Source organism: Epinephelus lanceolatus, chromosome 13 (assembly GCF_041903045.1).
Source record: "Epinephelus lanceolatus isolate andai-2023 chromosome 13, ASM4190304v1, whole genome shotgun sequence".
Classification (NCBI taxonomy): Eukaryota; Metazoa; Chordata; class Actinopteri; order Perciformes; family Serranidae; genus Epinephelus; species Epinephelus lanceolatus.
In genome coordinates this window covers 15,229,961-15,246,762 of record NC_135746.1, presented here as the reverse complement: position 1 = coordinate 15,246,762, position 16,802 = coordinate 15,229,961, and the positions used below count along the sequence as shown (strand labels likewise).

Below are 16,802 nucleotides of genomic sequence, written 5' to 3'. Positions count from 1 at the left end.
TAAATCTACACACAAGTATGTGTGCATTCAGTGTTTCACCAGGCTGCAAGACAGGGAAAATAAAGTTCAGGGCTACAGCTGAAGTTTAGTTTCATTGATTAATCTGCAGATTATTCTGACCGAAAATAGTGACAGATCTCCACCGCAAGTTTTGTAAATGTCTTCATATGTCTCGTTCTGTCGAACCAACAGTCCAAAACTCTAGAATATTTCATTTATTATTTAAAAGAATAAGAAAAGACACCAAATATTCAAAATTGAGACGCTGGAATCATTGAATGTTTGCCATTATTGCCTTAAGAAATTCATGAAATGATTGATTTATAATAATTTTCTATAATAATTAATTTTCTAATTGTTTCAGCTCTAATTAAGTTAAAGCTAAAGTTTGCTTTTGGTGCATTTATTGTGAAGGACTTTGTCAATTTTCTGCAGTAATTACTCTAAATGCTCTTATTTTGCCGCCCGATTAAGTTCCACAACTCAAGAAGCACAGGCGTAGATTTCAGGGGGGACGCACAGGGTCAACGTCCCCCTTAATATTTAGAACATCCACTTTCCCCCAGTAAAAACACAAGTAGCAGGACTTTTATTTTGATAAAAGTAAAGACACAAATTGGTGCACAAATTTCACCAGACTTCAGAAAACTAAGTGTTTGACGCTCAAAATTTCCTCCATTTTCACATCTGCCCGCCACAATGTTGAAACTACACCTTTGCCCTTGGAAGAAGGCCATGGGACACAGCTGAAAGCCCTGAGAATAAGTAAGTGGACTTTAGAGTATTTGCTACGGATTTGTGTCCCGAAGTTGGAAAAAGAAACACCATGATCTTTGTGAATATTGTCCTGATGTACAATTAAAATTTGACTTTTAAGTTGCCGCTCCTGACCAAGTTGGTGAGTTCAAGTGCAATGCTTGTGCTGCATGGTGGATTTACTTTGTTTCTGCTCCTCTGTCTCTCTGACACACACACACACACACACACACACACACACACACACACACACGCAGAACTTCCAGCATATGGCCTCTTCAATGTCACTGCCACGAGGAGAGATTGCATAGATTTCCCACATGGATGATGTCTCCTTACCTGGAGTATCAACCCCCATCTACATACACGTCCACCACCTCCAGGAAATTGCTCTCCCTGCAAAGTCAAACACACCCCTAACTGCCTTTTAAAAAGAGACAGAAGAAGGAGGTTATGGGGGAGAAAGAATAAACGAGCGGAGACTTAAGCCGTCATTGGGAATCAGAGGGGGACTCATGAGGGACAGTTACGATATTGATTTCATAAATAAACAGAGATGGCCATCGATCCTAATGTTATTTTGCATTTCAATTACTGCCCAGAAACATAACCTTCAAACGTCTGCTCCTCCACAGTAATAACATCCACTGATAATCACAAGCGAGTCTTGTCCAGCGCAAATTGGCTTTTCTCTCTCTCTCTCTCCCTCTTTTTTTTTTTTCCAAATGTGTAAATGACACAACTTTGCATTTGCCTAATGGTATTAGGGCATGGGCTGAATTTCAAGTGAGACTCAAGCTGATACAGTAAGCGCTCCGGTCAATTGACACAATGCAAATTAACGTGGTGAAGAGGAATTAAGTTCACAATGTGAGACCTCGTGAAGTTACGATGAGGCCCATTAAATTAAACATGCCGGCTGACCCACACTCCATGATTAGACGCACCGCTCCTTCTTCTTCTTCTTCTGTGTGTTAATTTCATTTGATCAATAAAACAAACTAAGAAGTCCTCTCTGCTGCCTGCATTTTGCCCGAGCACATGAAAGACACATTCACGTTTTGATTGAATAGCGGCTGCACACACACACACACAAAAGGCGTCCATCTACATCCTGATGAATTCAGAGTCCTTGACGGGCTGCCTAAAGGATATATCTATATCAAGAGGGGGTCATGACATGTAATGAAGTTATTTCTCCTCTGGTGCCGTCACACAGAGCTGGGCTGGACCCTCGTATGCAGCAGCCATTGCCATTAATAAACACGTCAGGCTTAACACTCCTCTTTTTTTAAAACCTAAGATTATTTTTCTTTCATTTCTCCTCAAAAACTTCAAGCTGGCGGTGAAAGAGAACTTGGACACAACACAGCCACAGTCCCACCACCTGCTCCCTCCGTCCATCAGTGGACCTCACGTTCAATTGATTTCACTGCTCCCATCAGCCAACTGTCAAACTACAAGATGCGTTTTTAATCATTTTGATACAACAGCGGCCATGTTTTAAAATGCAGCGTTAGCGGTTTGCATGCTGTGCAGAAAGGTGTGCTGGGAGCAGCCAAATTTGTCCACTCACTGGAGAGATTAGGCAGAGTGTAAGACGCTGGCCCTCACACGTAACAAACATCTGCAGGAATGTTACCAAGATCCAAAATTCAAGTCAAAATGCTTGTGACGAATACACAAACGCAGCGATAGAAACTAAATTTGTGAGTAATATATCAAGTATTTCATAAATTTCTGTTTAAAAATTCTCCTTTCAGTGTGTTCTTTGTGTAGCAGATGTTTTTTGAGGGGAAAGTTTTTGATTTCAAGTTAAAAATCTCAACTTTGAGATACACAATGCAACATAGTACACTTCAGTAGTAAATAATCAACTCCAGGAAATATACTCAAGGTTTAAATATTGTGCTATTTTCTAATTAAGCTGAAATTTTCCAGCTTATCTAAAAATATTTTGTCTTTATTTAATTTTTAATGTGCCATCTACTGTCACGAAAAACTGACATAAACATTTTTTATACATATCTTAAATATCAACTTTGTTTTTTTTCTATATGAAGTAGAATTATTAAGTCCCAGTTAACACTTTATTAAAAATTCTATTTTTCTTTTTTTGATATTAACGAAACTAACGTGACATTATAAACACATTACAACCATAACTCATCTAATAAACGCAGATGCAATGCATGATAAGACGTGTTCCTCCTAACAGACACGGTCAGGTGTTCCCATGATATGACACCGCTAAAATTAGATCCCAGGTCAGTGTGTGATTCTTTGGTCTCATCCGTATGTGCACGGACATGTATATGTGTATGTGTCAGTGACTCTTTGTGTGTGTGTGTGTGTGTGTGTGTGTGTGTGTGTGTGTGTGTTTGTGCATAAATTTGACGGCTTGTGCTAACGCGTTCCTGTTGGTTTGCTCATGAAGGGCACCTATGGGAGCAGCAGGTGGAACGAGAGATGTGATTTATTTGAGCAAACTGAACATAAACAGCATTTTGAACTTTAGGTGTAAATGGTGCACTTGTCAAAACTACTATTGTTAAACATACTGAAACTGTGGCTGATCACAGAGTCATGGTGAAGTTGATGATTTTAAATTTAACGATGACTTGATAAACATTTTAAAAAATGATGATTTTCATTCGTATTGAAGGTTTAAAATTCTTTTTTGTGTCTATTAAAGAGTGTCTAACATGAAAAAACTCTCCCTAGGTTTTTCAAATCATGTCACCTGACTGAAAAAGTTAAAGTAATTGATGAGACAGATTTTAATAATAGATTACACACTTTAATTGACTGTGGACCAGTTTGTACTTACTGTATAGCTGCGGGTTATTTGGATTATGGTTACACACAAATTTGCTTAAAATTTATTTAAAGAAACACTAAAACAGTCTCTTATGTGCATATTTTGTAAAGATTAAATCATAATTTCCAAACACTGAAACATTTAAGCACATTAAGATATTACATGTATGTACCATCATTTTTTTTTTAATTTTAATGTGGCATAAAACATCTCTGAACTGTGAGTAACTCCATTTTATCACTGAAAATATATACAGATATGTGTGCATGTGTATTTATGAAATAATTCTAGCAATAAGCTAATGTTAGTCTGCTGGTGGGAGAGCATATTAGCCTCCTCAGCAGAGACGTGGCGTGAGGGCTGGACACAGCAGTCGTGGGACCTCTCACCTCTGGCCAGTAGGCTGGTCGTCAAGCCAAAAGTCCTCAAGGGGATTATTAATAGCCAGACGTTACTAAGCACAGCTTTATGTCACACTGGAAGCACAGATTTACAAGAACACGGTCAACTACAATTACTTCCAGGTGGTAAACTGTGTGTGACAGCGTCGTTAACATACTTACAATCATTTATATCACATACTGTAGCTGCTGTTACGATGCTGTTTGATAAAGAGAGTTTTTACTACTATAAACTGCAGTTTAAAGTAGAAACAGGCTGTTTTATAAAAGCTTTATCATTGTTTCCTCTCATTAAATAAACTTTAATCAACGTACAGAAGCAGGTTAAACTAACTCGGGGAGATATCAGATATAATAAGCAGAACAAATATGCAGAGTGGTGACTTTGTACACAACATTATGGGGTTTTTAGGTGATGCTGGAGAGTCAAATGTGACCTCACGATCCTGCACTTATCAGAGGAAACAATCTGAAAGCATCCACACTGAATGCAACCATTCTTATATACATTTACGTGTACATGCATGCACAAACGCAACCACCTCCTGGCTTGCCAAAACACACATGCATACTTTCTGTGTGTCCACTACTGCAGATATCTACACACACAGATACACACAAGCATTCAGTCCCACAAGCAGCACACACACACACACACACACACATACGCATCACAAAGACCTGGCCCAGGGTCAGCAGCGTCATATTGTTGCCTTTGTCTTTTTTTAATCATTTAAATTCAACTTTAATTGTTAGAAAAAATATAATAATGTAGAGCACGCAGGTTTAATTGAACACATGTGTACGAAATGCAGTTTTACAGACTCTGGAAATTGATGACAGTGTGAAAAAGAAGAGCTCGGAGGTTGTGGAGGCTTTTTAAACTGCAGTGCAACCTGCACAGGAATTACAATGCTAAATGTTAAACACCTAAAGCACAATACTGTAAAACTGATATATTTAAACATACTTTAAAAAAAAAGAAATACAACTCAGATCTGTTAGTTAAATCTAAGATATCAAAACAATTCTCTGAACATTACACTCTGTAAACTATTTCTATGTGTCCACTGAGAAATTAGTGCGATTAGTTTGACTGTTGTACATAAATTAATTGATGTACGTCATGTAATGTGTGTGCTGCACATTTCACTGCACTGTTGCGACAATTTGCGTTATCAATATTGTCAATCTTACTCTTTATCTGTTACCTGAGTGCCATTTTGTTTGCAAGTACAAACTAAAATACAACATAAAGTGAATGTAAAAACATTTTAAATGCAGCATGAGGTCACTGCAACGTGTTTAAAAGCTACAAATACTATTAAATACTTGTCACTAATCCCTCTAAATGACAGCAGCTACTTTTACATGCACAAATGTGTCATCTTTTCTCCTGCTAAACAAATACAGCCTGATGTTATTTCAGTTTTTAACTCTACAGAAGGAGTTTCTTTTTCATGCCTCGAGAGTCTTGTGAAGAGTTTCCAATATTCCTAATCACAGTCCTGTAAAAAGTGTTAAGCAGGTTAAACCTTTCCAATCCCATCTACAGCTTAACATTAAGAGGATCCCAGTAAAGGGTCTCCCTGTCCACTCATATCTGCTCAGGAGGGGAGCGTCTTTCCAGGCATGCAAGGAGTGAGGTAATGAAATAAAGAGCTGGAGCTTCTTGCTGTAGAACAAACAGCTCGATCCCTGCACTTAGGAACTAAATTCACCGTGACAATATGCATATGCAAAGCGGGCGGCACTTTAATGTTATTAAAATAGAATGAAGTGTGTTTGCTTTACATAACCTGCCACTTTAGAGATGCTCAAATCCCTTCTATGCTTTCATCATAAGCAGCAAAATTAAGCGCAAAAACAACAGAAAATGTGAGTAAAGCTTTAACCAGGCAGGCAGTTACTCTTATCTGCCTCTCAAGAACACACACTCTCACACACACTGGGCGACAGTACAGTCACAGTTCTCTTTCCCTGGGACGCCGGCGGACACCGGCTGCTGCCAGAGGATAGTCGTCTGGATATCGTCCGCATTAATCTGCCTCTGGCTCTACCCTGTGGCTGAGGTTAAACCCTGGATCCTGATGCAGAGCTAGACAGCTGTAGGGCAACCGTCCGACCTGGACTCCCCGCGGGCTACGCTACCGCAGCCTGACACTACTGAGCTCTGCTGTCCCGTACACGGGGAGGAGGTGGAGCTGACATAATGTGAGGAACTCCCTGGTTTTGAAACTACTTTTTTATGCATGAGAGAATGTTTTCCTCTCATTTTTAATAAAGATAGAGACAAAGAAGTAAATGGAAACAACAGTAGAGATGAGAAATAAACAGAGAGGAAGAATAGATGTGTAAATGGATGCACCTACTGGTTGTGGTAGCAGAGAGGGTCAGGGATGCACAGTTCGGAAACATCCATCAGTCCACGTTAAGCATTCCAGGTGTTGCAATAAAAAAACAGATAAACAAACAGCTGGGGGAAAAGCTGGAGGAGGAGATCAGTTCCTAAGTCTCCACATATCTTGATGAAATGTTGGTCAGGTGTTCCTGGGTGTTGTCTCCCCTCCCTCCCCTGTTCAACACACACACTCACACACACACACTCACACAATAAAAAAAACCCCTGCTCTGCCTCGGCCCGACAAACTCCAGTCTGCACAGGTGCTGCACACTCAGACTCAGGAGTACGTGTGGAGAGAGGAAGAGTGGTGGTGATACAGAGAGAAGAAGAGGAGGAAAAACCTGAGGTAGAGATGAAGAGAGAGGGAAGAGGAAGTGTGGAGAAGAGGAGAAAGATCAGAGGAGGTGATGGAGAGAGAAAGAGAGAATAAAAGACGGACACAGATGGATGGAGAGCAGCAGTGGTGAGAGCGCACTCAGGCTGAGTAAGTCAGTGAGGGGATTGAGTCTCCATTGAAGTCATGGGGGCTCTTTAAGAGCAGGGAGGAGTGGTTATGTGCATATGGAGCTGCTGCCATTGGTTGGTGTCAGGAGGGCTGTCCTGAGAGCAGCCAATGGGGATGAAAGATTACTGACATGGGACGAGCTAATGAGGGACGAGTCGGTGTCCAGTCATTCACAAGGGAGCGCTGCAAAACACATGTAGACCCCCTCAGATAGATATAAATAAACAGTGGATGTAGATTTAGATAGAGAGATGAGGAGTTTCTTTGGAGTCACAGCTCCAGCTGCAGAATGAACTGAAGCAGTAATTGACAAGCAGCAGAAGTAGCTGAGGGCGCTTTAAACGGGTCTGTTTACTATGCTTTAAAAGGCTCAGTGCCAGCTTACAGAGCTAAACTGTTCCCTTTATTCTTTTATCCTCTCCTCCATGCCTCTGCCTTTCCACAGCCTGCCCTCCTTTAAAGTAACTGCAGCTGCTTCCCACCACATATCACCAATCACCCTGTGAAGACAGGGGGGGATCCACCAATCCCCGAGGAGGCAGGATGTAAGAAACCCAGAGTGATAACGACCTCGGCAGGAATGATAATAACGATGACGACGACAGACAAGTTTGAGTGGATCTTTACCACGTCTGTGTAATGTGGCAGCCATCAGAGGAAACCCAAAGCCACCCCCCATCTCTGCCCCCCCACCACACCGACCCTCCCTCCCCTCCAACCCACTTCATCAACCCACATTTTCCTGATCGATACAAAACCCATCACACACTCTTATTGATCACAGCGTTGCTGTGTCGCCAGAAGCCTCGGGACAGACTCTGTTTCCCCAACCGTCTTTTAAATAAAGAGGAATTAGAAATTTGAGCGTTTTCTTTTCATGTCAGTCCGTATCAAAGTCACGGGAGCGAAAGCTGATTGCTTCAATACAAGGAGCTGTGCGTTCTCAATTAAATTTTTGATCAATATTTTGGCATTTAATGTACTTTCCTTGCGGAGGAAAACCAGGATATTCCCACTGATCTGATTAAGACATCCAGACATAATCAATAGAGGAGATATGTTTATGTTTTTAATGAGGCGGAGAGAGAAAAGAGAAGGAAGACTCTAATGTTTGGATGACATGTATGGTTTCACATTAAGGCTGAATACTGGATAAGTTAATTAAATAAAAAAAACAAATGCCAACTTACAGTGCATGCGGAAATATCTCAACTTTAGGATGTTTCAGAAAAAGTAAAGCTGTGTGTTTGGTTGATTCAACTCATTTTTAACAGGAGAATATGAGTAAAGCTTTAACCATGAGATTCTCTTCGATCACAGGAGGTTTATTTAAGTCTATTAATTAAATAAATAATAATTTAGTGGTGCCCGTTTTCTGAGGTGGGCCATATTGTGAGTCCAAGGCTCATCTGCCTCCCTCCCTCTCAGCCAGCCAGCTTACACAGCGAGGGGACACTGGGCTTCATGGCATCTGACAGGAAATCTATTGAGCGCACAGTCTGTAATCCCACTATCACGCTATCGCCAAACGAAGAAACAGTAATCCAATCATTAGGTCTGTATTTAAGCAAAACAGATTTTCAGCTCTGCGACCGAGGGTGTGTGTCTTTAAGCAGATCACGGCAAGTCTGGGATCTGACGGCTGTGCATTTTTCACGCAGCAGTTTGTGTTTTTCATAATAGTTTTGTTCTCATTCTCAGCGATGTATTCCCCGTCTCCAGTGCCTCTGAATGCTCAGATATGGCCTTAATTTATCAGAGAACAGATGGATTGAAAAGGGAACTGGGTTATTTTTGGAGAGAAATTTACCCTAACACAATATGCACAAATCAAAATGTAATCAAAGCACATAAAACCTGAACAAAATGCGCATCACAAACACTGAGATTTAAGCGTCTGTGTTCAATCAGCAGCTTGTTTCTGAAAAGTAAAAACAGAACCAATCGTTATCTGTCAATAAATAGTAATTACATATTGTGGTGAGTTGAGGGACACAACCTCCCCGTCACACTGGCTGCATGTAATTAAATTCCTGATTCACAAGCAAACTGGTTTTGTATGTCTGACCTCCTGACCTCTCCACACACACACTGGACAATGTGCGGCCCGACGGCTCAGCAAGAAGCTCACTGTGCGTTCCGTCCTGACTGTGTGCTGCAGACAGGGCTGCGACTACCGATTATATTTACTGTTGATTAATCTGTCGATTATGTTCTTGATTAATCAATTAGTCATTTGATCGATATCAGTGGTTGCCAACCTTTTTCATTGACTGACATATTTTAAGGATGCTTCATATTATATTCAGAACAACTGATAAAATGCACAATTATCCCAAATATTGAACATAATAACTGCAGGAACTTTGTGTGAAACAAGCGATTTGGATGAATTTTGAGCAGATTATTTCTTTTAAATTGAGTTTTCTTTATATTTTTTAGGACTTTTTATACAGTTATCTGTCCGTATTATGTATTTTTGGTTTATATTTTTAATAAACATATTCATGTTTTCTCCTGCCTGACACTTGGCCATTGTTTTATCAGCTCGTTTATTGGTTTAATTGCATACTTTCTACTGCAGGAAAAGAAAGTGAAGGTTCTTTAAATAAAGTATATGTTCAGGTCATCACTCTGCCCTCATCCAGTGAGATTATTTTTAAGTTTATATCTTAAATAATCATCTAAACTTTGAAAATAACAGTTTAATTTAGTTTTCTCCACATAAATGGATGAAATGCTGAGATAAAAGGCTACTATATATATTATCAAGACACGTTTTCTAACACCCTTTAGAATCACGAAGGCCTCGTGACCCACTGTAAAGCTTTGGGGACCCTAGTGAGGGTTGGGACCCCCAGTTTGGGAACTAGTGCTCTATTAAATGTCAGAAAATGGGTAAAAAATGTTAAACAGTGTTTCCCAAAGTCCATCCAAAAGGAGACACTCAAATTAGCAAGAACAATGGTGTGAATTTGTATTTTGTCTTTATTTTTACTCTATAGTGAGAAACTATACACATATCTTGTAGGATTTAGAGAAAGACCCATGTGGACGGGGGAAGGTCAGGGTTGAGGAATGATCAGAAGGTGCAGGTGTATATATTGTGTTAGTTCTTTGTGTCTGTGACTGTCTGTCATAAAAGTAGAACTGTGTTAAATGAGGTATGATGTTATTAAAAGAAGGTCTGACAGTTTTTGTTTTAATTTTTTGTTACTATGTTCTGTTATGTTTATTTACTTGCTTGTCATCGCCCTGATATCTTTATGCATTGCGATACTGACAGCAGTTATTAGTTAATGTGTACCAGCAAGTTGTGTCTAAAGTAAAATTATGCCAAAAAATAAATAAATAAACAAATGAATAAAAAATATAGTGGAGCAAGTTGACCTCAGCGGGAGTTTCTTAAAGGATATTTTTTGTTGGACTGACCTCACACTACCACACAAGGTGAAATATGCTATTTGTGATTAATTAAAAATGATCTAAACAAAAAAAAACTTCCCCAAAGCCAAATATAACATCCTTAAATTTCGTTGGTCATGTAGAAGTAAAGAAACCAGAAAATATTCAGATTAAGAAGCTGGAACCAGAGAATTTTGACTTTCTTACTTTAAAATCCACTAAAACCAACTGATCTATTATTAGATTAGTCAGCAATTTATTTCATAGTTGACAACTACTTCATTAACTGATTAATCATTGTAGCTCTAGCTGCTGATATAACTTGTGGCAAATGCTGTGTGTCAACTTTGAACAACAAGAAACTGATTTAACTGATTTGTTTCTGAGTAAATACATTTAACTGTTTATTTATTTACCAAAAACTAGAGAACTAAGTAACTTCCTCACAAAGAATTATTGAAGAGCAGCCACTTCTCTGGTTTTAATGACCTTACGCTGCTTTAATCTAATTACTGATAGTTAACAAATAACAAATAAATGAAATATACATGAACAGGCCAAAAAGTAATTTTCCTTACATGATATTTAGTCAGTACTGGTTTCTTTTAAACATGATCAGTTATCGTGTACAATTTTGTTTTGAATCTGGCAAGTTGATCAGATCAGTTTCATCTGAGAAAACTGTGACTGAACAAACTAGCTACATTCAAATTAGACGTTTCATACTTCATATCTCTTATACTGTGAAAGCCCATAAACTGAAATGACAGACTTTGTTTTATTAGCTTGAATGATCTGAAATATGTTTATTTATGTTATTTAACTTACAATGTATTTATACTGAGAAAGCTAGATTGATATGAGGTGCACAACTCCGTCTCCATCAGAAACAATGACATGTAGTAAAAACACAGAACCATGGTTCAAATTAAAACAAGAAGAGATGAAGAGTCTGATAATGTTTGCGTTGCACCTTCTGGAAGTCATTTCATTATAAAGCAGCGACAACAATATGAAAACATTAGAAATAAATCTGGCAAATAAGAGGGATGTCAGAGGTCAAGGTGACAGACGAACGAAATTTTACCTTTGCTATTAATCTGTTTGCTTTATTTATGTGGGTGTATTTTTTTTCTTTTGGTGTACTTTGCACTGATGTAGGTTTGGTTTCAGATGCTTTTGTTTCTGTTGATGTTTTAACATCTTGTAACCAGTTCTCACTCTAATATAGACACAAAATACATATTTTGAAAATACAAATCAGAGCTGCAGTTATTAACTGATGAATCAAGTACTTGTCAACTACTGAATTAATCTACAACTAATTTAATACTGAGGGGAAAAAGTCAAAATTTTCTGATTCCAGCTTCTTAAATATGAACATTTTCTGGTTTCTTTACTCCTTTATGACAGTAAACTGAATATCTTTGGTTTCTGGACAAAACAAGACATTTAAGGATGTCGTCTTGGGCTTTGGGGAACAATGATCAACATTTTTCACCATATTCTGACATTTTAAAGACCAAACAACAAACTGATTAATCAAGAAAATAATCAACAGATTAATCAACAACGAAAATAACAGTTATTTGCAGCTCTGATACAAGTTAGATTCTTCATCCACTTAAAAACATATAGAATTTGAACCCTCACCATGACAGTAAACATACATGTACACACAGATATCACAGCACTGCAGAGGTTAAATTTCTAAAATAAAAGTGTAAAAGCTTCGACTCCACCTCCGACCACATCTACAAAACCATGTCTTTATCCACAGACTAACACGCAGCTACTAAACACACCCTGAATCCCACAGATCCATCACTTGCACATTCCCCTCTCCCTGCCACATACCCGTTTGGCTCGTCTGCTGGAGGAGTGTGGAGAGGGATAATTACTATAGCCACAGGGCTGCATTAATCAGCTGGGTGCATTTGTTGGTTTTTATTATGTTCCACTCCCCTCTCTGGGCCACGCCGCCTCAGCCACAGGGACTAGACGGTGCTGCTGGAGGACCGTGGTCGCCCCGCTGCCCGCTCACGCTGGGTTAATAAATGCTATTAGCCTCTATCTCTTGCCTCTTAATTTCTCATTTAACTGAGGACAGTTAAAACAAAACTACACAAGTGGTGGTGTTAATCAGGGACTCGTAGCAGGACTCGGATATCTTGATTGAGAGAGCTGGACTCACACTATGAGGGACAGAAATGTATGCTGGGAGCTCTGGTATAGAGAGTGGACCTATTTATGCTGTGGCAACACATTTATTACAGTGGTGTCTCGGCAGTGACCATAATTATATTAAGATGAGGAGTCTCCAATACTTCAATATTTTACTTTCTTCATGATTTGAAAGAAAAATCTGTTCTTATAAACACAGCTTATATACACTGATGTTGTGGTGTATCGTGGCACCACCAGTATCACTTCTTCTCACTGCACCACTCATTATTAAAATGTTCTCAATCATGATAAGACACTGGTTAAATGCAATCGCCAAATGGCATACATTATCCCGAGGACATTTCTCTAACCTGCGTTGCCTCTGTGCTCTAGTGAAAGCCGTGATTGTGATTCCAGCAACAGCGAATGGTCTCCACTGTGTTTAATCACATTAAATATAAACAAAATCAATTGTGCCGCCATGCTCCAATTTTAAACAGCTCCTTGACACCAGGCGAATCCTCGACGACTCGCCTACGTCACCTGCATAACACAAGCGGGGTCTGGATGGAGTCACCTCTAAAGCGAAGCCAGGTTGTGTCATTGCCATCCAGAAACAGGATCAATACGTTCCTCTCAAGTTCATTCCAATAAGGCAGCTGGCAAAAACGGCCCTCGTGGTGTCAGCTTTTTACAGCTTTATGACGCTTATGCGTACGAAGCAGGCCTGCTGTGTTTAGAGCCTGCAGATGAAACAGCTAGCGCCGAGAGAGGTGGGGAACTTTACATGGAAGCTTTGAGTGTCTGCAGACAGACTAAAGTAAACATAATAAGAGAATAATACATTGGGATCTCTTAATATTAAAGGAACAGTTCACCCCCAAATCAAACCAAACCAAATGCATATTTTTCCTCTTACCTGTAGTGCTGTTTATCAGTCTAGATTGTTCTCGTGAGTCACCAAGTGTTGGAGATATCAGCCATAGAGATGTCTGCCTTCTCTCCAACATAATGGGACTAGATGACACTCAGTTCAAAGCACCAAAAAATACAAATGAAAAACTCAACAGCACTGTCTCTTCCCAGAAATCGTGAGCTGGTTTCAAGTACAAACTGCCGTAAAACTTCAATTAGTAGCCCGGGCTATTATTTGCTTCGATCACTGAGCTCAACCGGCGTATATTTGGGACAAGCATCTTTATGGGACAGGCTTTTAATTCCTTTCAGACAAAACTGTTGCTCAGCAAAGATGGGAAATACTATCACATTGTTTATTTAAACCAGTAAGAATATTACTTTTGTAAAAATTTGTATAACCTATCAATTATGAATCATTCATTTAATCTAGATCCAACAGGCAGCGCATCAGAGAGACAGACAGACAGAGTTACAATGTTCATTTCACACGGCACACGGCACACAACACCTCTTTATCCTTTATCCTGTTAAAAAAATATTTACAACTTGGAAATTTTTTTTTAGGAAAAACCGCTTTGATTCTTCTGATCAGTTGACCCTTATGGACTAAAGGATTAGAGGTTAAATAATAAAGGAATGGACACATCGGACTTCATGACTGCTTCAGAGTTAGGGAGTCAGCATATTTTTTGCATCCTTCTGGTTTACCAAGCCTGTAAATCTGAATGAATTGTTCTTCTGTGCTCATGGCTTCAGTAAAATTAACTAAAGGATTGAATTGTGGGGAATTTAGCCAAGCTTAAGATGTGTAGCATCTCCATACTGACAAGAGTTTTAACATTTGTATTTGCATGCGCAATCAGCTTAGCACTTAGCTCAAGCAGGTAGCCGATGGCTCTGTGGGCTTTAAGAGGTTCTATAATTGAAGAACTTCTATAAAAATGAACTCTTTCACAGCATCAATGTAAGACCTGGAGTCTAACTGAGCGTTTGTTGTCAATACGTGCAGCCACACGTGAGAGAGACATGGCATTTAATTGAAGTTTTACTGTATTTTCTTTCTACCAAACAACACTCGCCAACCGTATCACCACAGAGGATTAGGGTTGCAACGGCATGAGATTTTTCACAGTATGATAACTATCTCAGAAAACATTGCGGTTTCATGGTATCACTGTATTACAGAATTTATATTACCATCGGTCAGTATGACACTTAAAGGAATGGAAATGGAAGGGTATGTGTTTGGTTGAACAAATGTTTTACTGAAACTTGAAACCATTTTGTTAATGGAAGTATGTGTTAAAAGTCTCCCCTTTGAAAATAACTAAAATGAAGGGGCCATTCTTTGTCCGGTTGTATTTTGTAGGATAGAGATAACTTAGATAAGTCAACTTTTGTATCACAGTATACCTTAAAACCAGTATATTGCTGCAACCCTGAGCAGGGTAAAGGGTGCATCTGCTCATGGACAAGAAGCTCGTGTTCATGACAGTGTGAGATGTAAACATTAAAGGCGTCCTCCTCAGGTGAGCTGTAACGTTAGCTAGCTTAGCAGTGCTAGGTGTGTTAGCAGTAGATGCACGCTTCCTTCTGCATGGTGATTTGGTTGGTGGGTCTAGTTTGGTAGAGAGAAAGCCTCAGTGTCATGTAGATCTATTTTATTTGAGAAAAGGCAGACATCTCTATGGCCGATATCTCCAATTCAAACCAAAACAATCTAGATTGATAAACAGCACTACACTACCACTATACTACTAAAAATGTTTGTTTTTTTACTATCATATTAGGATGAATTGTCCCTTTAAAGAGAAAGCATGCAACATATTTTGACGCAGATGCTAGCTTCTATTGAAAAATGTGAAAATGCCTCCCAAGAAAATGCATTTAGGAATAATGATATTTATATGAGCAGATAAACTGATGTGTACAGTAGCAGTTACAACAAACTCGTGCATAAGTACGTCTCACCAAAACTGTCTGAGAGAAGGAAAAAATTGTATGTTCATTGAATTCGTGTCACGGAGCTGCCAGTTGGGCTCATACCGACTTCAACGCTCAGAACACCCAGAGGGCACTAGTAACTCTTCAATTACCAGCCTCACTCTGAGGAACAGCTAACTTAAGTACAAAACTTTCTGTTTCAAATGACTTAAAGTGTGTTTGATAAGGAAATTATCCTCTTTGCTCGTCCCAGTCCCACGACAAAAGACGCTGTTTCTGTATAAATTACCTCCACAGATGAGAGCATTGTCAAAATACTTAGAGAGCTGCTGGTGTATCTGTGAAACAATAATCATACGAGCATGATTTTGAGGAATCATCAAATTATTCCAACGCATAATTTAAAAAGCTACAGACTCTACACACACACACATCTGAAAGCATCATGCTTATGTGAGGGAGGGAAAAAATGTCCGGTGGATTTTAAACTGCAGGAGTTGCAGCCTGTTTACACAGTGCTGATGAATATAATACTAAAAACAAACATTTATGTAAAGCAGCCTCCGTTTGGCAGTAAATCTCATTTTGAAGAGAGGCTCGGTATTCCAGACTTGGCTCCCCTAAGATCCAGGGATGACTTTCATTTAGTCTCACCTCTCCATCCAACTGGGGTCACCCCTGTTGGTATAGCAAGCACAGCAGTCACATTGCTCCACCATGCGCGCAGATTGCTTACTAGAACCGCCTGGAACCTTTCATATTTCTCAGTCAGCATTTTTACAGGATAATTTTGGCAGCCTTTAAGGATATCGCTGCCTTAATAGAGGATAAAAATAAACGGGTGGTGGAAGGGCTATATCAGGCCGGTATAATCTTGTATTCTATACTGTGTGGAGCTAAACGTCTGGCTTTGGCTCCATTCAATGAGATTAAACTGCTCCCCAGTTGATTCCAAAAGACCATTTGTCCTATTTTTAAAACTAGAAAGAGCGTTTTGAGCCAAGTAAATCCAAAAAGGCCAGTTAAATTGATTAAAATACTATGGTGTAAATGGCATTATGGAGCAGCTTCTTTGCTCTATATCCCATTGAGCGATTCTGGTCAGCAGATTTCTATAGATAGTTTGTCAGATTCAGTTTGTATTTATACACGTGTGCATACATATACAGGCATTGTGTGTGTGTGTGTGTGTGTGTGTGTGTGTGTGCTGTGTGAGCATTTTGGTGTGGCTCTGTGTAGACTGACTTCTGTATAAGAAAGCTTGTCAAAATGTCTCAAAGAAGGAAACAGCTTAATTCAATCAGCGCTGCCGCTTTCAAGACCACGAGGGAGCCGGCTAATGGTGTTAGAAACTTGAAAAGTTGGAAAAAATAAGCTTGAGGAAGTTCTCACTACCTGGGAAAGAAGTCTGTTCCTTGAGGCTTTCCTATACTGTATGATAGTAAAAGCTCCACTCTTCTGGGCCTTGTTGCTTCTCTGTGA

At 39.3% G+C, this 16,802-nt stretch overlaps 1 protein-coding gene across 3 annotated transcripts in view; it reads right to left on the bottom strand.

Annotated features, from left to right (window-relative positions):
- The window catches only part of LOC117270869 (steroid hormone receptor ERR2-like), a 215,311-nt gene that overhangs the window by 52,596 nt on the left and 145,913 nt on the right, over positions 1 to 16,802 (bottom strand). The window contains exon 1 of one of the 3 annotated variants that reach the window (XM_033648811.2): positions 6,351 to 6,865. The exons of the other annotated variants lie outside the window; for them this stretch is intronic. Coding sequence (XP_033504702.1) covers positions 6,351 to 6,400 — 50 coding nt within the window. The 5' untranslated portion in view covers positions 6,401 to 6,865. Of the gene's footprint in view, positions 1 to 6,350; positions 6,866 to 16,802 lie in introns of those variants that run through there. 3 annotated transcript variants of the gene reach the window in all.